This window comes from Chenopodium quinoa, unplaced genomic scaffold (genome assembly GCF_001683475.1).
Source record: "Chenopodium quinoa cultivar QQ74 unplaced genomic scaffold, ASM168347v1, whole genome shotgun sequence".
NCBI lineage: Eukaryota > Viridiplantae > Streptophyta > Magnoliopsida > Caryophyllales > Amaranthaceae > Chenopodium > Chenopodium quinoa.
In genome coordinates, this window is record NW_018743050.1 from 37,799 (window position 1) to 60,304 (window position 22,506).

The window sequence follows — 22,506 nt, forward strand, 5'->3', positions numbered from 1 at the left end:
TTTTCACTATACAAAATAATATTAAAAGATAAGTATATATAAATAGTATTCAAAAATATGTATTAAACGTTATAATCATGCATAAATAAACCTGATACAAATCATGCATAAATAAGAACGAAATAGAAGGGGAGAATGTTAGCATGGAGAAAAATAAAAATGGAACCTTAAATTATATATCATGCTCTGTATTCGTTATATATGTTGATATTCCAATAAATAAGCATGCAAAAGTAGATAAATGTTAAATTATAATTGTTATGGGTTGCGATCATACTTACATGATAATAATAATATGGATTCTAGATAAATGTTTGGTAATCCTACTCAGTTGACTAGCAATGGTGCTGATAACGTGTTAAATATAGAATAGAAAATAAAGAGAGATGAGGGAAGATTGTTACGTTGTATTTCATATTCCATATAGTACGGGATATATATAATGTACATTTCCTAGGATTCCATCAATGGATAAGACCAAATACCCAACTCTAAAATATTCTAGATTGTACCTAGGATAATAGTCATCCATATTTAGATATTATCATAACATAATAATAATAAAATGGTGCAATTTATTATCGTGGACAAAGCATAAAACCGACATATATTGTCAGGGGTGCTGACATCACCTCCTACTTAAAGTCCCTAAACAAATCCATCAAGATCTTCTTTAGTCCCCCTTATTTTCCAATTTTTAACCTTTCTATTTACGATTATTCAATGCAAATTTTGTAAAATACGAGTATTTGATGTAAATAAATTTGGGTCAAACTCTATTATGGAACAATATAGGGCTAATTATTAAGATGTAGTGCCAATTGATTAGAAAAATAATTTATGATATAAAAATTATATGTAGAGTTTCTTAAGGAGTATTCACTTCACTTGTATTCAATTTTGTCTAGTTTTGTTCAAATTCATACAACCCTTCATAAGATAATTATTTTATGACCAGACATGCTTTTGACAACACACATCGCTCCTAACCTAACATGTCTAGTAACAATGTCTAATACGAAGTATATAGTGAGAAAATACAGAATATCTGGTAGAAAATTCCAGTCATTGACTTGTAATATTGATAAAGTATCTACATATTTGATGTTATGTAGGTATTCTACAGAAAATCTTGCGTGAACATGATTCACAATAATATTATTGTAGATTTAAGGTTTATACACACGTAACTGACATTATATTCAACATAGTGACCCCTAATTTTAATATAGTAACATTACTTTTTAACATAGTAACTTTTTTTTTTAAACTTGTGTGACCTTGTTATTATAAATATAAAGTACGACATTATGTTGAATAGTGACTTAATTTTAACATAGTGATTATTATTATTCATATTGACCATTATATTAAAAATTTTATTAAAAAAATTAACCTCTTATAGCTTTTATAATGTCACACTAACTTTTATTTCAACATAATAACCTCTATTTTGATACAGTAAGCTACCCTTTTTTTTTAATTAATAAAACAATCATATTGTCTCTAATGTCGGTGGCCCACAATAAATTAGTGTGAACTAGGTCCATTTAAGAACTTGTACTAAAAGTAGCTTAATAGCTAGGGAAATTATAACCAAACATTTTTATGGACGAGAAAGAAAGGATTTCTCGGAGCAACCCCCCAGGTTCCAGACCCAGGAGTCAACTTTCCCGATTTTTTTTTAAAAAAACTATTATTGGTGTTCAACTTAGGGCCCGTTTTCATTGAATGAAATCAGCTGAACTGAACTGAACTTAGTAATTAGTGATTTTTAACTACGGATTATTGATTTTTGATTATTTATTGATTATTTATTACTATACATATGTACATATTAAAATATTTATGAAAAAAATACTTTATAATTATAATATTTATGAAAAATATATTATAAACATGAAATCCCAAAACATTTTAAACACATATACTATATAATTTAAAAATAAAATAGTATTATGACAAAAGAACACAAAACACTTTGTTGTTTAAATTTTTTTTTTTTGAAAAAATAAAAAATAAAATAAAATAAAATTACGTTTTCAGTTGCAAATAATCGTTGCTTGTTGTACTCTACACAATTTTATTCGTTTACATGAATTAGAGATTCCATTCACGCACCAAGTTGAAGTCATGGAGGGAAGAGAAGATCATACTATGTACGATCCTAACAGAAAAGCAGCTATGGATATTACGACAAGAAATAACTGATCAGATATGGGAGTCAGTTCAGAGGAATGCCAAGGTAATGTAGGAGCTTGGTGGACAAGAAGAAGACGAAGAACTAACCGATTATGAAAACTAGTTTAAGTTGTGTAGTACTCTAATTTTCTCAATGAGTTTAACAGTACAAATGTGTATAAAAAAAATAGAACCATTTGAACAATGAATTGTATTATTATTATTATTATTATTATTATTATTATTATTATTATTATTATTATTATCGTTGTAATAAAAGCTTAAAAGAATGAAATTTGGCTTTATATCATTAGCAATATCATTAGACATAAACTGAACTGAACTGAACTGAACTGAATTTCAACGTATGAGAACAGACCCTTATTTTAGATAATTTGTCCATTTATTACATTTTCTACTGTAATTATTATCTAGTTTAATCACGATGCAATACATTCCCTCCACTTTATTTGTTCAACTTAGGGTCTGTTCTCATATGATTATTTTCAATTCAGTTAAGCTCTAATAAGTTCAATTCAGTTCAGTTCAGCTCTAATAAGTCCGGTTCAGGTCTAATAAGTTTAGTTCAACTCATTTCAGTCAATGAGAACAGACCCTTAAGCTCCGTTCACTTCACCCTATTTTTGTTGAACTGAAATTACTGAAACAAAATTGCTAAACTTAAATTATTTTTACTAAACTGAAATAATTTTTGCTGAACTGAAATTATTATTATTATTTTTTTTTACTGATTTTCTATTATAATTCTTCTTTAAGAAAAGTGAATTTTACTGAACTGAACCTGAACTTATTTTTACTGAACTGAAATTAATTTTACTAAATTGAACTTACTCTTCATTCTCTCTTTTCATATATCAACTACTTTATTACATTTTCATGTACTTTATCCTAATTTGTCTTATACTTCATCTGTTCTTTTTTACTTGACCTGCTTCTTTTATCACGCTTGCCAATGCAAAACTTTAACGATCAATAACTTAAATTCTCCATAAGTAAAAATTATAAAAGTTATATATTATGATAGTACTTATTGAGAAGAATCCAAAAAGATCATACATGAATATATTTTTCCTTACATATTATTCACAAAAGACGGTCAAAGGAGGGGTGGTGAATAGTGTAAAAGTCAAAGCGGGTCAAGTGATAAAGAACGGAGGAAGTATGCACTTAAGGTTTGTTTAAGTACCTATTTTGATTTATTGAATTGAGCTGAAACGAACTGAACTGTTTATGAGAGAAATAAATTAGAAACTGAACCGAACGGAATCGAATTGATTGGAGCTGAACTAAACTGAATTGAACTAAAATTAAGGTGAAGAGAATATATCCTAATTCACCTTGTTTTTGCTTATCTGATCTGGTGTGATCTGGTATGAACTTCAAACCGCACCCGATGATTAAAACTTATTTTTTTTTTGAAATAAGTAAAAATAAGTTGAACTAAATAAGAGAGTAAGGTCTTGTTTAGTTTAACTTATGTTTTTTTACTTACTTTAGAAAAAAAAAAGTTCAGATCAGAAAAAAAAGGTTAGATCAAATAATAAAAAAAGCTCAAGTTAGATCATTTTATCTGCGGCTTTTTATTGCTAAATATCTTTAAATACGTGATGAAAAAAATTATAAAAATTACTTACATATATTAGGAAAAATTGCTCCCATTAATCTGAACTTTGCCTCATCTGCCGAAATTAATCCCAACTTCAGTTTATTATCTATCACTCCCAACTTTGGGGGGTATTAATTTTCGTTGCACCCAACAAGTCATCCAACCTGATGTAGCAGGTTACCTATACACGTGTTATAGGTCCAAAAAAAATAAAAATTAAAACAAAAAAAAATTAAAACAAAAATTAAAAAAAAAAAAAACTACCAAACCCAGCCCCTTACCCTTTCCCGGAAAACACCACACCCCCACCCCCACCGCCGGAAAATCAGCCCTTTCCCCGAAAACCCCTCCCCCGCCATCGGAAACTGCCGCCCAGCCACCCCTTCCCTTCCCCCACCCCCGAAAACCCCTCCCCCACCCCTTCCCTTCCCCAAATCCCGCCCAGCCATGAACGAAATTAGCCACCACTAGCGAACTCAGCCACGAACGGCCGAAATCGACCGATTTTCGGTTAAAACCAACCATTCAACCCGAAATTCGGCCGATTTCGGCCATTTCGGTGGTCTTTTTCAGGGAGAAGTAGTGCGGCGTTTTATGGTGTTTGTTTTCAGCGGCCGATTTTTAAGGGAAATGGGAGGGTGGTCGGGCGTCGCCGGCACTAGGAGAGGGGAAGGATGACTGGGTGGCGACCGACGCTCGAGGGGAACGGTGTTCGTGGGTTGGTCGTGGGTTGCTGCGGGGTGGTCGTTGGTGGCAGCGAGCTGCTATGGGGTGGCTGGGTTTGGTTTTAGGATTTTTTTTTTTTTTACATTTTTCTTTTCTTTTTTTTTCCTTTTTTTTTCAACCAATTACATATTGACACGTGTGCAAAAAAATTTAATTCACACATGTTTACCTGATTGACCGGTTGCAAGTCATTTGGGTGCAACGAAAATTAATACCCCCCAAAGTTGGGAGTGATAGATAATAAACTAAAGTTGGGATTAATTTCAGTGGATGAGGCAAAGTTCAGGTTAATGGGAGCAATTTTTCCTACATATTAACATAATAATCATTAATATAAATCCAACACAACTCCACTTGATATATTTCATTTAGATTATCATACACATAAGTTCAAAGTTTTATCAAATCAAACAATTAGATCAGATCAGATCAAATAAGCAAAAATAAGTCGACTAAACAAGCCTTAAGTGCTCCATAAAATATACTCGTACTGTATTCTTGAATTGCATACTCCGTATATGTACACCGATACACCAGTAGAATATATTAAAAAAAAAAAATGGACAGAATATATTTTTTCGAAAAGCATGGTAAAATCATGCATCACTGCATCAGTGTTCCTAATGTTTTTTTTTTTTTTACTTTTAATCACTTGAGCTTATATTCCCCAAAAAAAAAAACACAGACAAAATTGGACTACATTTATCAATTTTTTTTTTAAAAAAAAATATTTAACGCTCAAAACAAAATACCCGCTCTTGTATAATTATGGTTATTTTGATTAAAAAAATATTTGTTGTTGTTGTTCTAACTGACACATTTTCTCTCTCCTCTCAATTTCTCTGTTTATCAGTAAAACCACCTGCACCTGCTTCACAAAAACAAACACTGGAAGAAGAAGAGGTTGCAGCACCAGTCTCTTTCATCACTCTTATAAAGCAAAAGGGTACCAAATTATATTAATATTTTATTATATAATTTCCTCATTTTTTTCCTTTTTTCTTTTCAACAGTTAAAATTTTAATTGTGGGTAATTTGATTCTGAAATCTTTGAGTTGATTTGGTATAGGTATAGCTTTTCCCCACTTTGAATGATTGAGATAATAATGTGCCCCAATCTTCTCAGCAAATGCTCTCCACCAAGTTGAAGAACAGAACAGAACAGAGGAGAGAGAAAAATCATTCAAATAGGTAAAAATTAAAAAAAAGCATGAAAACCCCCTTAACTTTTCCTTTTCTTTTCTTTAATTTTGTTAATTATATGATTGATTCCAGTTGCCAGTTGGGTTTTTTGTGATGAATTTGAAGTGGGTCTTATCCAAATTGAAGTGGGTTTGTTTTATAATTGAAATATTCTATGCTCAAGTAATTATTACTGACAGAAAGAGGAGAGAGAAAGTGAGAGTTAGAGTGAGAATGTACTGTGGAAGAAGAAAGTAAAGTTAATTTTGATGGGTTTGTTAGATTTTGTATGAAGGCAAATGAATTGGAATTTTTTATTTTTTTCATTTTTTTTTATAATTTTTATTTTGTGGAATAATTGTTGGTATGATCTTCTTGTGTTTGGTTGAATGCTTCAGGAAGCTGTACTGCTGTACATTAAACAAGAACAGATCTCGGGTTTTGATTCGCCATTGAAATTTCATCTACTTGGTGAATAATCTGGTTGTTGTGTTAAAATTTGCAAGTTGGTTTATGCTCAATAATTGGAGTAATACTAAAATTCATTGAATAAATGTCATTGAATAACAATCATTCTGGTTCAAATGGAAAATATGCTTCCAACTTCAAGATGAAAAAGGCTGTTAAGGATCAAATGAATGGATCTTGGGGTAGTGTTGGAAAGTGGAATGGGAAGATTGCAATGTTGCTTCATGTGATTGTTGTTGTTGGATTGAGTTGGTTCTTGTATGGTTTGATTGGCTGGTTTTCGAAATCTCAAAATAAGTCTTTGTTCCTTGGTGATTTCAAGAATCTTGTATTTAACGAACCTTTCGATTTTGGCCGCCACCAGCTTCATCTACTATCTAATCAGGTAAATTTTATTTGGCAGTTCTTGAATTAATTTGATGTTTTGTTTGTGTTGCTTGAAATTTGGCTGCTCTTGAACTAATAATAAATAATAATAATGTTTAGTTTGTTGGTAATTTTGTGGTAAATAATTGGCTTACAATGCTCTTAAAGAAATTTGAGAGGTGGAGATTGCTTGGATGCCTTTTGTTCTGTAATCTTGATGGTTTGAATCTTTTTTCATTGATTTTGAGAATACATGCATTTTTTTAAGCATATTTGTCAATTGATGGTTTATAAAGTTTTTCAGGTTCGTCCTTAAGATAAGAAATGATGCCAATCTAATGTATGTTAAAAATATCTATTAATTGAATTTCATTGTAATCGTTGCCTTTGTATTAAGTAAATTGTATGTTCATAAGACGAGAAATTATACCAGTGTCGTTTGCAGAGTGGACTTATACTATTCTTTTTCACAGGGAACTTCTGTACAAGCTAATGGCAGCGCAGAAGATGCCTGTAGGTCTAATTGTTTTTGGTCAACAAAGACTTGCTGGTGGGTGCTTTTTGGGTTGATGGTGATGAGTTTGAGGATCTCTTGTTTTCGTTTTAGCATATGGAGTAAGCAGCAGTATTCCCTGGCACCGCGATTGAATTCCCAACCACAGCAGCTGCAGCAGCAGCAACTTATGCAGCATAAGCTTCCATTGCAAATTCATAGTACAGCCAAAACCACTACAAAGTGGCAAAAGAAGCTCTTGTTTCTGTTTGTTGTTGGTATGATGGTTGTATCCATCTGTATATTCTACCATTTTTACCAAGACACTGTTTTCAGAAGAAGAGAAACTTTAGCCAATATGTGCGATGAGCGAGCCAGAATGCTGCAAGATCAGTTTAATGTTGGCATGAATCATGTGCACGCCTTAGCAGTTCTGGTTTCTACATTTCACCATGGAAAAAATCCTTCGGCTATGGATCAGGTAATTTCGTAATTGTTTTAGCTAATGAAGAATCATGCATAATGAAAAGGGTGAGTATGTCAGCATGCCAACATGGACTAAAAAACATATGGGAAATACACAAACAGATCTTTAGCTCTCTTTAAATGTATATCCACCTATAATTAGCAACATAGTTTGTCATATTGGCGAATAGCCCCTGCAGTAATGTTGCAATATCCTTTTTCCTTCTGGAGATGATTGCTAAGTAGTTAGCTTTTTTATGCTGTTGATTCTGCAGAAAACATTTGAAGAATATACTGACAGAACTGCTTTTGAGAGGCCACTCACCAGTGGTGTTGCATATGCATTGAAAGTTACTCACTCTGAGAGGGAGAAATTTGAAAAGCGTCAGGGATGGACTATAAAGAAAATGGAGCACGGGGATCAGACTCTTGTACAAGATTTTGATCCTGCAAAGATGGATCCTGCACCCATTCAAGATGAATATGCACCAGTTATATTCTGTCAAAGAACAGTAGCTCATATTGTCTCTATAGACATGATGTCTGGAAAGGTATGTTCTTCAATTAGTGAGGTTCTTTGTTTATAAGGTAACATGTTTGATGAATTTCTACCTCTATTAATGTCACTCCTGGGAGTCTAGTAATGTCTATTGTGAATTCTGTAAATGTAATTAAATGACAGTCAAGTTAATAATTCCTGTTTTAAATTCTATTTGTGATGAGCAACTTTGCTGGAGTTATTTTTGAAGAATCTAACCTGAGTCTCCTTTTGATTATGTATGGATATATCTGTAATTAACGTTTTTCCAATTCACTTCATCGTATATACGTTGGAAGCGTTTGGAAGCTTATTGTATCCATTTTTCACTCTTGGCTCACGCTTTTCTTTCCTGAAACCTTTCATTTAACAGAATTGAATCTATCTGAGCTTATTGGATTTGATATGAAGCTATTCTTATTCTAGTTAATCTATTATCTGAGCTTATCTGAACCATCAGTCCATATTTAAGTATCAGACATGAATTATTGCAAGTTGTAAAGAATTGGGCCTAAAATTAGTCTGGCACTTAAAGTCCCCTGACTGAAATGATCAGGATTTGAAGTGTCTGTATCTCTCATCAGCAGATAAAACAGAATGGGGACTCTTTAACATCTATTATCTATATCTGATATAATTGTAGTTTCTACTTCAGTCACTATGAATAAATTAAGGTAAATGTTGATATATGCAGGAAGACCGTGACAATATTTTGCGAGCCAGGGCAACTGGAAAGGGTGTCTTGACTTCTCCATTTAAGCTACTTAAATCTAATCACCTGGGTGTAGTACTTACTTTTGCTGTCTATGACCATGAGCTTCCACCAGATGCCACTCCAGAGCAACGCATAACAGCAACTATGGGGTAATAAAATTTTCCTTTGAACCTTGTTGCCTCTTTTACTTTGAACTGTATATAATACCACAAGGGTTTCACCATTATAGGTATCTTGGTGCATCTTATGATCTGCGCTCACTAGTGGAGAAGATTCTTCAGCAACTTGCCAGCAAACAGACAATTGTTGTGAATGTCTATGATACGACGAATTTATCAGCAACAATTAACATGTATGGAACTGATGTTGTAGACACAGGTTTTTTGCACGTCAGCAGTCTTGATTTTGGGGATCCAACTCGAAAGCATGAGATGCATTGCAGGTAGTGTACACATGACAACTACGTTTCATGTCATTAATCCATTTGAGAAATAAAGAATACTTTATTTTTAGTGTATATGTGCTAACCAGAGCAGGGTGAACTTTTCCTTTTTTTTTGTAGGTTCAAAAACAGGCCACCTCCGCCTTGGACGGCAATATTGTCAGCAGGTGGAGTCCTGACAATTTCGTTGCTTTTAAGTCATATTCTTCATGCAGCCATTAATAGAATTGTCAGAGTAGAGGAAGACTGCCAAAAAATGACGGTGCTAAAAGCTCGTGCTGAAGCTGCTGACGTTGCAAAATCTCAGGTGGGTTTTAATTCAAGCTTGATGTTAGCTTTAAAAGCTTAGAAACTGTTATTTTTTGTTATTTTGAGTTTTATTTAATATTTTTAAAAATAATTTTTATTTTTTTATTTTTGGTACATCCTTACATGGTTATTGGTTTCAATTCATTTCTCTGTCTTTGTGCAGTTCCTTGCTACTGTGTCCCATGAAATAAGAACTCCCATGAACGGTGTTTTAGGTGAGAAGGAATTTGACATAGATTATATTCTGTATTTAATTAGATTTTGCTATCTATGTTGGATCTGAATTTTGGCCTTTGTTTTAGGTATGCTGCAAATGCTCATGGATACTGATCTGGATGCTGATCAACTTGATTATGCCCAGACAGCTCATGCCAGTGGAAAGGATCTCATTTCCATTATCAATGAGGTTCTTGATCAGGCCAAGATAGAATCAGGCCGGCTTGAGCTAGAGGCAGTGCCCTTTGATTTGCGTAATATCCTAGACAATGTTGTTTCTCTATTCTCGGGAAAGTCTCGGGAAAAAGAAATTGAAGTATGATCAATTACTTAATCATGTAGAAGTTAATTTTTTATCCAAATTTGCGAGTGTAATTGAGTCCTAATTTTTATTTCCTTTTTCATCATTGCCAGTTGGCTATATATGTATCCAATAAGGTACCTGAGATTCTGGTTGGAGACCCTGGGAGATTCCGGCAGATAATAACCAATCTTGTTGGTAATTCAGTAAAGGTTAGTGCCTTATAAATAGTTCTTTGCCTCCTTTCTTCTTTCTTGTTCGTTCTTCATAAGAGTGTAGTCAGGTTTGGAGCTGTGGATGTCTTGTCAAATTCGAGGACTAAATTTGGCCTTGTTTGAGAAATATGTCAATTGTGTGATAACCATTAGGTTCTTGTTACTAACAATACTTTTTCATTGGAACTATATGCCTGTTAAAAATTATACACTGAAGATCTCCACAATTTTGAATTTTGTAACTTATTTTTGTGTGGTGCATGTATATAAAAGCCTGATTTTTTTGGGTGAATATTCTATTTCTTAATACACTTACTTTACAAACCTTTTGCATTGTCTAGAGGAATGAGATTAATATGCACTTTGATCATCCTTGTACCTTTGTGAACATGAGAAGTATGTAGAGCATCTGAGCATGTACAATTTTACTCCAATGTGACCATTTGAACAAATAGGCAGAAAGAAGATGCTTAAAACTTTCAATTTGAAATACATAAATCAATGTGGTTCATTCAAAGATGGATCTGACAAACATTTTTTTTTCTGCCTGCAGTTTACAAATGCTAAGGGGCATATTTTTGTTTCTGTACATTTGGCTGATGAAGTGAAGGCACCATCTGATATGATGGAAAAGTTGACAGATGGATCTGAAAGAAATACTCTTAGCGGTTATCCTATTGTTGACAGATGGAAAAGTTGGACAAACTTTAAACAGTTGAGTGGTAAAGAAAGCACTGAGACATCTGAGCTTATCAAACTAATAGTGACAGTGGAGGACACAGGAGAAGGGATTCCTCTAGAAGCACAGAGCCGCATCTTTACTCCATTTATGCAGGCTGACAGCTCCACTTCAAGGCACTACGGAGGAACTGGAATAGGATTGAGTATAAGCAAATGCCTGGTAGACCTTATGGGAGGGGAAATTGGATTTGTGAGTGAGCGTGATATTGGAAGTACCTTTTCTTTTACAGCAGTTCTCAAGAGAGGAGAGCTTGACTCCCTAGACCCAAAATGGCACACCCATGAAACATCTATTTCGGAATTGAAGGGGTTGAGAGCTTTGGTAATTGATAAAAGAAGCATTCGAGCTGAGGTCACACGGTATCATCTTCAGAGACTGGGGATATCTGTTGATACAGTTTCCAGTCTTCAGTCCGCTTTCTCATTTGTTTCTGACTTTCCAAATACAAGGTAGAACTTCATTCTTTACCCCCTTTCAAAATGGTTGTTTGTGGTAACTATGTTGATAAGATTTGTAGTTGCCTATGTGTGAATAAGGTTACTGATTGACTCGTAGTAGTTAGGATGCAGCTTTGATTTTAACCTTCTGCCCCTCCCCCTCTAGATAAAAAAGAAAAAGAATACTTTAATTTTCTTATGGGATCCTGAATGTGATATTTGTATTATTGTTTCTAGGTTTCAACACAGAATTAAGCAAATCAATTACATTTTGGGTTTATTGACTATCTCCTTGTGTTTCAATGCTAAAGTTTGCATTTGAGATGAAGCTTGACTTTGCACGTAGACATTTACGAAGTATTTGGTTTCAGAACTCTGAATCTCTACTTGGAATATTGATCTTTGCTGATGCATAATATTTTCATGCAGTGCTTTAGCGCCACTAGCCATGATCCTCATTGACAGAGAGGTATGGGAAAAGGAGCCTGTTATCGAGATCCGTCACCTACTTGAAAATGCAGTATCAAAAGGCTCTATTGATAGAATGCCCAAGATATTTTTGTTGGCCACTTCCATGACTCCATCTGAGCGCAGTGAACTTAAATCCTCTCATTTAGTTGACAGTATAATCACGAAGCCTCTGAGGTTGAGCGTTTTAACTGGCTGCTTCCATGAAGCCTTTGGCAATGGGAGAAAAAGGCAATCAAATAGAGTCAAACCTGCCAGTCTTGGAAGTTTACTCAAAGGAAAACTAATCTTGGTGGTTGATGATAATGCTGTTAACCGTAAAGTGGCAGAAGGGGCACTAAAAAAATATGGAGCGGTTGTGACCTGTGTTGACAGTGGGAAGGCTGCTGTGATGAAGCTTGAGCCACCCCATAACTTTGACGCTTGCTTTATGGATCTCCAAATGCCCGAGATGGATGGGTAATGCTTACTTTTTCCCTGCAATTCTTGGTCTTTGCAAATTGATTTACTTATTCTTAATATATCAAATATGAAACAAAGGAGCCTGGGTAGTGGGCATATATATATATCTGTGCTATTATTCCACAGTTACTGCACTTCCTGTTTGACTGGCTAAAGATGTGAGGTAACTGGTCTCATCTGAAAAGTATTTGTCTTCTTTCCTGTCCTGTCTCTCCAGGTTTGAAGCTACTCGACTAATTCGTCAGAAGGAAACTGAGTTCAATGAGAAACTTAAATCCGGGGAGGTTTCAGTGAAGTCATTTCCTAATATGACTCCTTGGCACACTCCAATATTGGCGATGACAGCAGATGTAATTCAAGCTACCAATGAAGAATGCATTAAGTGCGGCATGGATGGTTACGTGTCAAAGCCATTTGAAGAAGAGCAGCTGTATTCAGCCGTAGCTTGCTTCTTTGAGTCCAGATGACTATTTCTTATGTCCTTGAAGTGGTTAAGATGCAGTCTGGAGTCCAATCAAGAATGTCCTGGTTCATTTTCCCTGCAAACTAGTTGTGAAGCTGAGTGTACTCCTGCATTTTCCAAGGCAGAAGGTACTATCTTCCTGATGTTATTTCTACCAAGACTCCATAAGGTGGCTCTAGCTGCTTTATAGTTAACCTGTGGTCGCTAAGTTTATTGCACATATTCTCCCATACCTTCGTTTTCTTATTCTTCTTCTTACTCTTTTTAGCCACATTAGGAATGGAGTAAATTAGTGGGCTGAGTTTCCTAGTTGTAGGGTAGAGAGAAATTATGGGTTGGTAAGGGTTAATAAAAGTGTAAGTATTAGCACAAGGGCATTATAGAGAAAAAAAATAATTGAAAAGGAACAAAGTGAGAGTAGGAAGGAGAAAAAGGGACGCCCGAAATCGAAAATAGGAAAGGACATGAACAAATGATGGAGCATGTCACTTTCTAAATTTAGTAAGTTATAAATTGAACTTTCTAATATTACATTTTACGTAGTATAGCTTAAGAACGAACTCATGGGTTGGTAAGGATTTATAAAAATAAGTATTAGCAGAAGGGCATTATAGGGACAAAAAAAAAAGAAAGGAATGAAGTGAAAGCAGGAAGGAGAAAAAGGGACACCTAGAATCAAAAATAGGAAAGGACATGAACAAATGATGGAGCATGACACCTTCTAAATTTAGTAAGTTAAAAATTGAACTTTCTAATATTACCTTTTACGTAGTATACCTTAAGAACGAATTCCAACAAAGATCATATTGATGATTTGGTGTGATGGAGAAGTCTAAATCTAAGTGAAAGATATGTTATTGCTAACTTTTTCATCAAAAGTGACTTCCAATCAAGTGTAGTACGTCGTATAATCTTGAGAGGAGTTGGGAAGAAGGGGTAATGTATGTGACTACTTTTTTTTTTTATCTTCTTATAATTATTTGCATTGATTAATTGTGTATAAAAGTTTCCTCAAATTCTCAGTTGGTTTTTATTCTGCTTATCAAACCACAAATTTTATCCTTCGTTATTTGTCATTGTTTATAAATATAATCAAAAAGGAGAAAAGACTTGTGTACAAACTTAAAGCGCCTTCATTATTTCCTTGCCCTCATTTGTGCTTTTACTTCTGTTCAGTTGCTTTTGCTGACAAGGATACAGGCTCACGGCATTTATGGGGAAGTAAATCTACTGGTTCAACCTTGTAAACACATAGCGGCATGCTGATCAGAATAGGGAACTTGTGAGATGCTTCTGTATATATTTTCTGATTGCTAGTAGGTGCTGAATTCAGCATGTCTCGTGTAGTACGTACATTCAAACAATCCTGGATACGTGTCTTGTAATCTTTAGTGTTGTACTATCGGAATTGCATGTATAGCTATTGAGTGGTAGGACAACTTTGGGGGATAGAGTAGACATAGTTGAGTAGAAATCTTTAGGTCTATAACGTAGGAACATCTTCATCGTGTTATAATTTGTTCAGGCTGTCTTGGATAGTCCAAGTTTGATGCTAACTCTCACTGGATTACATTTTCGAGACTGCTTTTGAAGCATTTATTGTAACAAAAATAGAGTTGTTCGTCGAATGTATGTACTCATCTTGTGTTTTCCATTTGTGTCGTGCCTTGGTGATGAACTGCTTGTATAGCTGCTTGATTAGACCTGCAATTCCGAATACGATGGCATGTGGCAGGCAGGAATATCAAAGGTGTGATATGATCATGTGACTAGTATTGCGGAGTACTTATTCTCCCTTCACTCTAGCTCATATAATCATGTGCTGATGATGTGCATATCGTACCAAGTGGTTATATAGCTTCATAAATCATTTAGTTTTCAATTATGAACTCATGACCCATTTCCTGGCAATTTCATAGTTAGAGAAATGATATGGTAATTTATAATTACAAATTCTTGAATTGAAACTGTTATTTGGATGATATACTACATTCGGGGGGGGGGGGGGGGGGGGGGTGTTTTGAATTGTAGTATATTCCTAATGCCTAATTTTCACGGAATATAAAACTGATTGCTGTTAGGAACTTAAACAATCCAAAGCGGATTTTACGAGGAAGCCATCTAGGGCCTAACTGGAAGTAAAACCTCGACCCTCTAAGTGATTTCAAACCAAACCACTATAATAGGCCAAACACTCCTAGTTACAACCTATTACAATTAGACCTTTTCACAATTCAGTTTCTACCCGTAAATCTGCTACTCGATAGTATAAAGGATAAAGATGATTATATCATCATTATCATTATTAGTCATTGTTTAGAATATGTAAATCCCTTGATTTACTCTTTAATTTTAATAGTCAAAGTATATCCCTTATAATTAGCTAACGTACCTAGTCACATATTGTATCTAGTCATAGTTTGGTATGTTCAATGTTCTAATCTTGTACTATATATACTCGAGTATATTCATCAATATAATCAAGCTTGCCAACATTTTTTTTCATAACTCTATTATGGTATCATGAACTTTTTGATCCATCTTTTCTTGCTTCCACTACTACCATGATTACCCTATCAAAACCCTTTGTTAACGCCAACAAATGATGGTGACCATATCAAACTTTCTTCTCGGAAAGCTTCAAACCAAAATCACACTTTTCGCTCAACTCTTTTGACACTCCGTATTTCATATACCAAGAGATGCCATTGATATATTTTTTTCCTCCAAACCCCTTACACGGAGAAACAAACCTTTTTCGATATCCCGTAGTTTACCTACCATGTGTTACCATATACGAAATTCTCACCAAAATCATTATGGAGAAACATAACATTCTGTTCTAAATCACCATCACCACCATTATAATTTTTTCTATCTCGCCTTCAATGGTGGTGAAGGAACCTCTATATTTTTTTTCCCTCCCATTTGTTGCAAGCATACGCTAGCAAATTTTTATTTTTAAAAATATTTACAATCAATGGTTCATGTGTTTAAAAACCGTGAAAAACACCCATTAAAACCCTTCTTACTCTCTCTCTATATACTATCTTTTTACTTCTTCACGCAACTCCTCCATCCAAAAAAAAAGCTCCTTTAATACACTTCCTTTTCTTTTTCTAAAAAAACCTTCTAATGCTCCACTATCTCCAAACCTTGTTGGAGAATCGCAATGCAATGCAACCTTTCTCACCACCACTTCAATTCCTACATTTAACAAGATTTGAGATCTTATATCCAAGATCGGTCTCTCGTTCCGAACATCCGTCTTGCGGGGGGGTATAAAGGATAAAGATGATTATATCATCATTATCATTATTAGTTATTGTTTAGAATAAGTAAATCTCTTGATTTACTCCTTAATTTTGATAGTCAAAGTATATCCCTTATAATTAGCTAACGTACCTAGTCACATATTGTATCTAGTCATAGTTTGGTATGTTCAATGTTCTAATCTTGTACTATATATACTCGTGTATATTCATCAATATAATCAAGCTTTCCAACATTTTCTTTCTCATTTTTCTATCAGATTGGACCCCTATCCTATCCAACCTAAGTCCCGGACTAAGATTCACACAACACTCCTAGAGTACTATCCACTCGGCCTCTCACTAGAAGCTCACTTGTCTTTACCCTAGAAGCTCACACTTTGCACTCATAAAATTATGATAACGAGACTACTCACGAACTCTCACACCCCAATACATAAAACACTCAAAACCCTTTTTCCCAATAACAAGATCTCAAAGAATAACTCTAAATACATATTAATTAATAAAGAGATAAAACTAATATGCTTGACACTAAAAATCTATCTAGAACTGATTAAATGATGAACTGAAACCAAATCCTAACTGGAACCTTGGCCTGGAGGTTTGACTTAGCTTCGTGGTGAAGGACTAAACCATTAATCACGACCAATGCATTTCGTCAATCTCAACTTTGAATGAATATATATGAGTATATTTATATTTTATAGTACACCAAATAAGCCAATTCGTAAACGATAAGTTTTATAAAAAGATATGTTTAAAAGATATTTTTCAAAAATAAGTTTTCCAAAAATATATTTTTTTTGTTAAGAATATATTCTGTCAATAATAATAAGCTATATTTACTATAAAATCGGATTTTGTTCAATCTTATATTTTTCCAAAAGATATACTTACCATAAAATCATATTTTATTCAAAACTTATTTTTGCTGAAAATACTTTCAAAAAATAACTTATCTTTTACCAAAGGGATTTATAAGAAAATAAATATCTTTATTCTGTAAAACCAAATCTTTAAAAGATATGCACGTATTAGGTAAATATTTATATCATTAAAACTGACTCTTAAAGATGTGCAGACTTAAGTTTCTATCAGGTTTTGGAACTCTAACAGTCTCTGAGTTCTTAACAAGTCAGTAACTCTAATTTCATTGACTATTAGATGTTTACCTTGGTTTTATAGACTTGTTCCAGACTGACTTTTATGTCCAACATACTTACATAATCCTAGAGCGATATACTTCGATTCCTCCGTCTTCATGTTGTTTCTCCGAAACTCTTGTTCTGAATCCTTGTAGTATTGATGTATCCTAGATCTTAGGGCAACGTTCCACTTCTGGAACCGCGGACCAAGTTCCTAACTGGAACTGGCTGTCACCTTCGCAATCCAAGCTTCACTCTTTAGCTTGCTTTCATGCTTCAGTTAGGAAGATCCTTGTGTGTACCTGTTAGTGAACACCTCATGTACCTGTTAGAGAACATGCCCCGACTCTCGTGGGAAACCCGCCTGCCAAAGGTTCTTTCTGGATCTCCTTAGAGAATATCTTCTGTTCCTTCGTGGTTTGATTCCTGTGATAGAACCTGCTTTAGTCTCATTCATTCTCTCATGTTCCTCTTGAAGTCTTCTAAGTTTCAACCCATTGACTTCACCTAAGTCATTTCCTGTCTTCACATAAACACTTAAGAGGACATTAGATTGAATTTTGTTTTTCATAAACAAACTTCAAGTGAGAGTGAGAGAACTAATTAAACTTAAAGTAACATAAATACCCTTATACATATACAACTCATGTATGCATAGAGTCCTTACCTCATGAAGCTAACATATGCAAACACCTACTTACATACATATAGTTACCTTCATGGTTCCTTTGCCATCATCATGCTTATCAATCATAACACTCATCATTGTTCTTGTTCCTCTATTGCTTATCCTATATTGCTCAAGTCCCTTATATATATACTTGTCAATACTCTGGTTCCTTGTATCTTGTTCCAAGCATAAGTTGTTATTTTTATGCACAATTTAACAAACACGTTAGATAGATAATCATCATTAGTTTACAATCATCAAAACCTAATTACTCAACAAAAACGCTGGACATCTAGTTATTTACTTACATACTACAACATATTATTACTACCTTACAAAAGGTTCTTACCCGTACATAGGTACATTATTTCCGGTCTTCTATCGAACAATCCTGAATTCACCTTTATTGGCATTGGCAGTTGTCGCTGCCACGATGCATCAATGCCTCATTCCCTAGTTAATGAAAATCATGGCAATCCTTTTAGTTTACTCCTTTGGATAATGTCATACACTCCGTATTTGTCTTAGAGATGGTGTTGCCAAAGAGGATATTGCCTAAATTCTATCCCAAAACTAATTGATAATAGAAGTAGCTTAAGCTTAACACTCTCTTACACTTGAACGGAGTCGGTTCAAACTATCATTTTTATTCATGTAAAAATATCAACAATTCATATTATTTATTAATAATTAGAGATATCTACGGTTGAATTTATGTATTGACAAACGTGATAAAAGAAACACGTCATCTACTTTGAAAGGAAGTATTATCTTACTCTTGAATACGAAGTATTTTTTAAGAAATTCCAAATCTAAACTAAGGGCCTGTTCATATTTACTGAACTGAGCTGAACTGAATTGAACTGAACTGAACTGAACTGATTGGAGCTGAACTGAACTGAACTTATTGGAGCTGAACTGAACTGAACTAAGCTGAAATGAATATTTTATGAGAGAGGGAAATTAAGAGCTGAACTGAACTGAACTGAACTGATTGGAGCTGAACTGAACTGATTGGAGCTGAACTGAACTGAACTGAACTGAAAATAAGTAAATATGAACAGGCCCTAAGACAAGTTGCAAAGCAAGTGACAAATCACAAAATGCAAGTCTAAAACCATCACATAGTGTCAATCTAATATAGTTAGCAGGGGTGAGCAAACCAGGTATCCAGTCAAAATTTTAGGATTCGGACTCGGAATTAGTTGGGACCGGGTTCTAAAATTTTGAACCAGAATTGGAACCGGTATAACCGGATCCTAAAAGTTAGGAATTAGAATTGGTTCCATCGATCACCGGTTACGGGTATCCACTTATATAAATAAATGTTAAAATAAAATACAAATTATAATATTTTTTTTTGCTTTATTTTCACTTTTAGCATTTAATACTTATATTTTTACATGCATTAAGCTATATTATTTAAGTTAATATTATTTTTTTATTTTACCCTTATTTATTTTTTTTACTAATTAGTTGCATTCAACATATTTTTGTTCTTTGTAAATATATTTAGTTCAATATATGTTGGATAACTGGGTACCCAACTGATTCCGGTTCTAAAAAATTGAGAATTGAAATTGGAACCGGTTGTAACCGAGTCTTTAAATTATTACCCGAAATTGAAATCACGGGTCCAATTCCAATTTCGGACCAGCTGGTTCTTTACTTTTTCTGGTTCCAATACAGGTGTCCTGAATTTTTTTCTCACCCCCAATAGTTAGAGCTTAGATGTGTAAAAAATTAACCCAAAAAAATATCAAATTAAGATTTTACTTGTATATATTTTACCAACATTGTAATTTAATATGACTTAAATTTAAAATAGACCTGACCAACCTCACCAATCTTGACTTAGACACTTCAATTGGGATCTCGTTACAAAAATTTTGGACTTAGAAATTAAACTTTGGACTCTAAAAGGTAGACAAAAAAATAAAATAAAATACCTCAAAAAGAGGAAAACCCACCAACTATAACACTATATGTTATCAGTCTTATGACTCTTATCACAAATCGACAATGTTTATTTGTTTGGATTGAACACCCCAACTTTGGTAAAATAACTCTTAATTACTCTCTTTGTTTGTTTTTGTTTGTACTCTTAATATAAGTACTCTCTTTGTTTGTTATACTTGTATTTTGATTTTTATGGTCAGCTATTAAAAACTTTGAGTTTAAGCCATATCATGTAGGATCTTTGTTTTTTTCTTTTGAGAGAAAGTAGGATCTTGTTAGCCTTGATTGAATAAATATTTTCCAATTAAAATATAAACTTTTTTACACTATACAGTATAGATCTGGCAATTCTAACCTGACCTCGAACTAACTTGACCTAACCTGACCTGAACCGAAATGGAGTTGCCTCGAACATGGCCCGATGCCCGAAATAACCCGACCCGAATGACCCGAATCGAAATTAACCCGAAACCCAAACTTGACCCGGCTCGAAGTGACCCGACCAGATTTAAAACCGAATTAATTGACCCGAATCGACCAACATGTAGTGGCCCGACCTAATTTGACCCGGCCCGAAGTGAGCCGATTCCTGAAGTGAATAAGGTGAAATGGTGAATTACTTATTTTAGGGCTTCTTTCTTTCCAAAGTAATAGGAACTCACGATTTTTTTTATTTTCTTAACAATTTTACTTAATTTTTCCAACTGCGAGTATATTTTTTTAAGTGAATTTATTTTAGTGACTCGACCCAAACTTGACCCGACCCAAAATTGACCTGACTCAAAATTGACCCGAAAATTGATCCTAAAAATCGGCCGGACCTAAAATGACTTGATATGAACTGACTAGACCCGAACTTGGCTCGACCCGAACTTAACCCGAAGTGTTGACCTGAATTTGACCCGAAACTCGAATGCACCCTACTCGACCCAACTTCGATCCGAATATCTGTTGACCTGAAATTGACAAGGCTCAAACCCGACCCGAACAACCCGTTTGTCAGGTCTAATATAGTATAACTCACATATAATTGTACAACAGATAATGCCCGAATTATGCTCGATTTTCAAATTTAATATGGAAAAGTAATTGAAATATAGAAGTCTCTATATAAATGTAAATCAATTGACAACCCATAAATAAATAAATAACAAAGTTTGTTAATCAACTAACTGAATTGGGTAGAAAAAATGTGCACAACCATACATAATTAGACATAATGCTCCTAGGGTTAAAAAAAAAAAAAGGAATTAAGTAGAATTTAAAAGGGAAAATTTTCTCCAAAAAAAGATTTTGCTTTTGTTAGTGTAATACATATTTGTACTCAAATATGTGTATTGGAAATTGTAAAAGTTAAAAAAAAAAAATTCCATTCAATTAGTTGGAAAGGCTACGTAACTAGGGCATATTCTTGTGCATCTAAGGTGACTGTACCACTCATCAAGGACATATTCTTAGATGTACCCTTTTGCATTTAAGGTGGCTGCACTAGTCATCAAATACCCCATTTTATATACCAAACACACATATATACTATTGTAGGGAATAATTTCAAGCTTTAATCCCACTAGCTTGAACCCCACTGTGATCATACACTAAAGTACGGTGGCGTCCAAAAGGGAAGAAGATAGAGAAAAAGAGTCGCCAACAAGTTTTTTTAGGAACTTGTAAACCTTTCACGAGGTGAAGGTTACACCCCTTAACGATCCAAGAGATCGTCAACTCCATAAGGTCTAGAACCAAATAAGGGTTCGGGGATGAAGGTACAAATCCAACCTAAAAGAGATTGAACCTGCCCTAATAATAGACCTCTACTTTATTCTGATCGTATTCATGTGCGCTTTCTGACTAACATGCAATCAATAGGGATTAACCCTAAACCTGTTTAATCTATGTTGGTTGAACTTAAATGCACAAATAAATCTATTATTGGTGATCACTTGAACTTATAATCACGTTAACCCTAAACAAAATTATTAATTATCTTATTAAGCGTGATTACAAGTACCAAATCCCTTTAAACATGCATAAAAGGTGTGATCAAGCAATAAATATCAAGCAACATAATAAATAATCAATATCATCATATTAATAATAATCATAATAAATAATAATCATCAAAATAATAATAATAATCATCATAAATTATAACAATTATAATCATAATCATGTTCATGTTAATATCAAAGCATAATAATAATAGCAAGATCCTAGGCATGATACTAACAAGATTTATAACAAACCCTAGCATGTCACTAAGCAATAAAAATCAAATCTTTAACCGTAACATGATACTAACAATCATAAATATTAGAAAGAACGTAGGAAGCATCATAGCAATCATATTAAGCATATTTGATATTATAACCTTTTACCTAAGCATGATACTAGGAATATCATAATAACAATATAAACATGATATTTACATCATAATATCAATAAAAACCATTAAATTACTTACTTTGATGCCTCGTACCTCTTTCTAATAACAAAATACACACGTTAGTAACTTCAAGGAAAATAATAAACAAAACAATTAAATTAAATAATTGAAAGAGAGTTTTGGGACCAAACCCTCAGAAATTAAAACCTTTCACGTCTAGGGCGAAGGCAACTTCGAATATGGGTAGGTGTATCTAAG

General features: G+C 33.9%; 1 protein-coding gene across 1 annotated transcript; it reads left to right on the plus strand.

The window, feature by feature from the left end:
• Positions 1-5,275: 5,275 nt before the first annotated feature.
• LOC110730801 (histidine kinase 2-like) lies at positions 5,276-14,490 on the plus strand. Its single transcript, XM_021910624.1, has 15 exons — positions 5,276-5,480; positions 5,604-5,725; positions 6,115-6,569; positions 7,024-7,524; positions 7,784-8,059; positions 8,741-8,910; positions 8,991-9,203; positions 9,324-9,510; positions 9,676-9,727; positions 9,815-10,044; positions 10,143-10,241; positions 10,798-11,435; positions 11,853-12,350; positions 12,571-12,944; positions 13,993-14,490. Exons 3-14 carry the CDS (start codon positions 6,270-6,272, stop codon positions 12,818-12,820), a joined length of 3,414 nt encoding a protein of 1,137 aa, XP_021766316.1. The 5' UTR covers positions 5,276-5,480; positions 5,604-5,725; positions 6,115-6,269; the 3' UTR covers positions 12,821-12,944; positions 13,993-14,490.
• The last annotated feature ends 8,016 nt before the right edge of the window (positions 14,491-22,506 follow it).

Excerpts from the sequence above, each read along its gene's own strand:
- LOC110730801 (XM_021910624.1), top strand. The coding sequence starts at position 6,270 with ATGTCATTGAATAACAATCATTCTGGTTCAAATGGAAAATATGCTTCC. Across the intron at positions 9,511-9,675 it reads CTGACGTTGCAAAATCTCAG|TTCCTTGCTACTGTGTCCCA; the intron begins GTGGGTTTTAAT and ends GTCTTTGTGCAG. Across the intron at positions 11,436-11,852 it reads TCTGACTTTCCAAATACAAG|TGCTTTAGCGCCACTAGCCA; the intron begins GTAGAACTTCAT and ends ATTTTCATGCAG.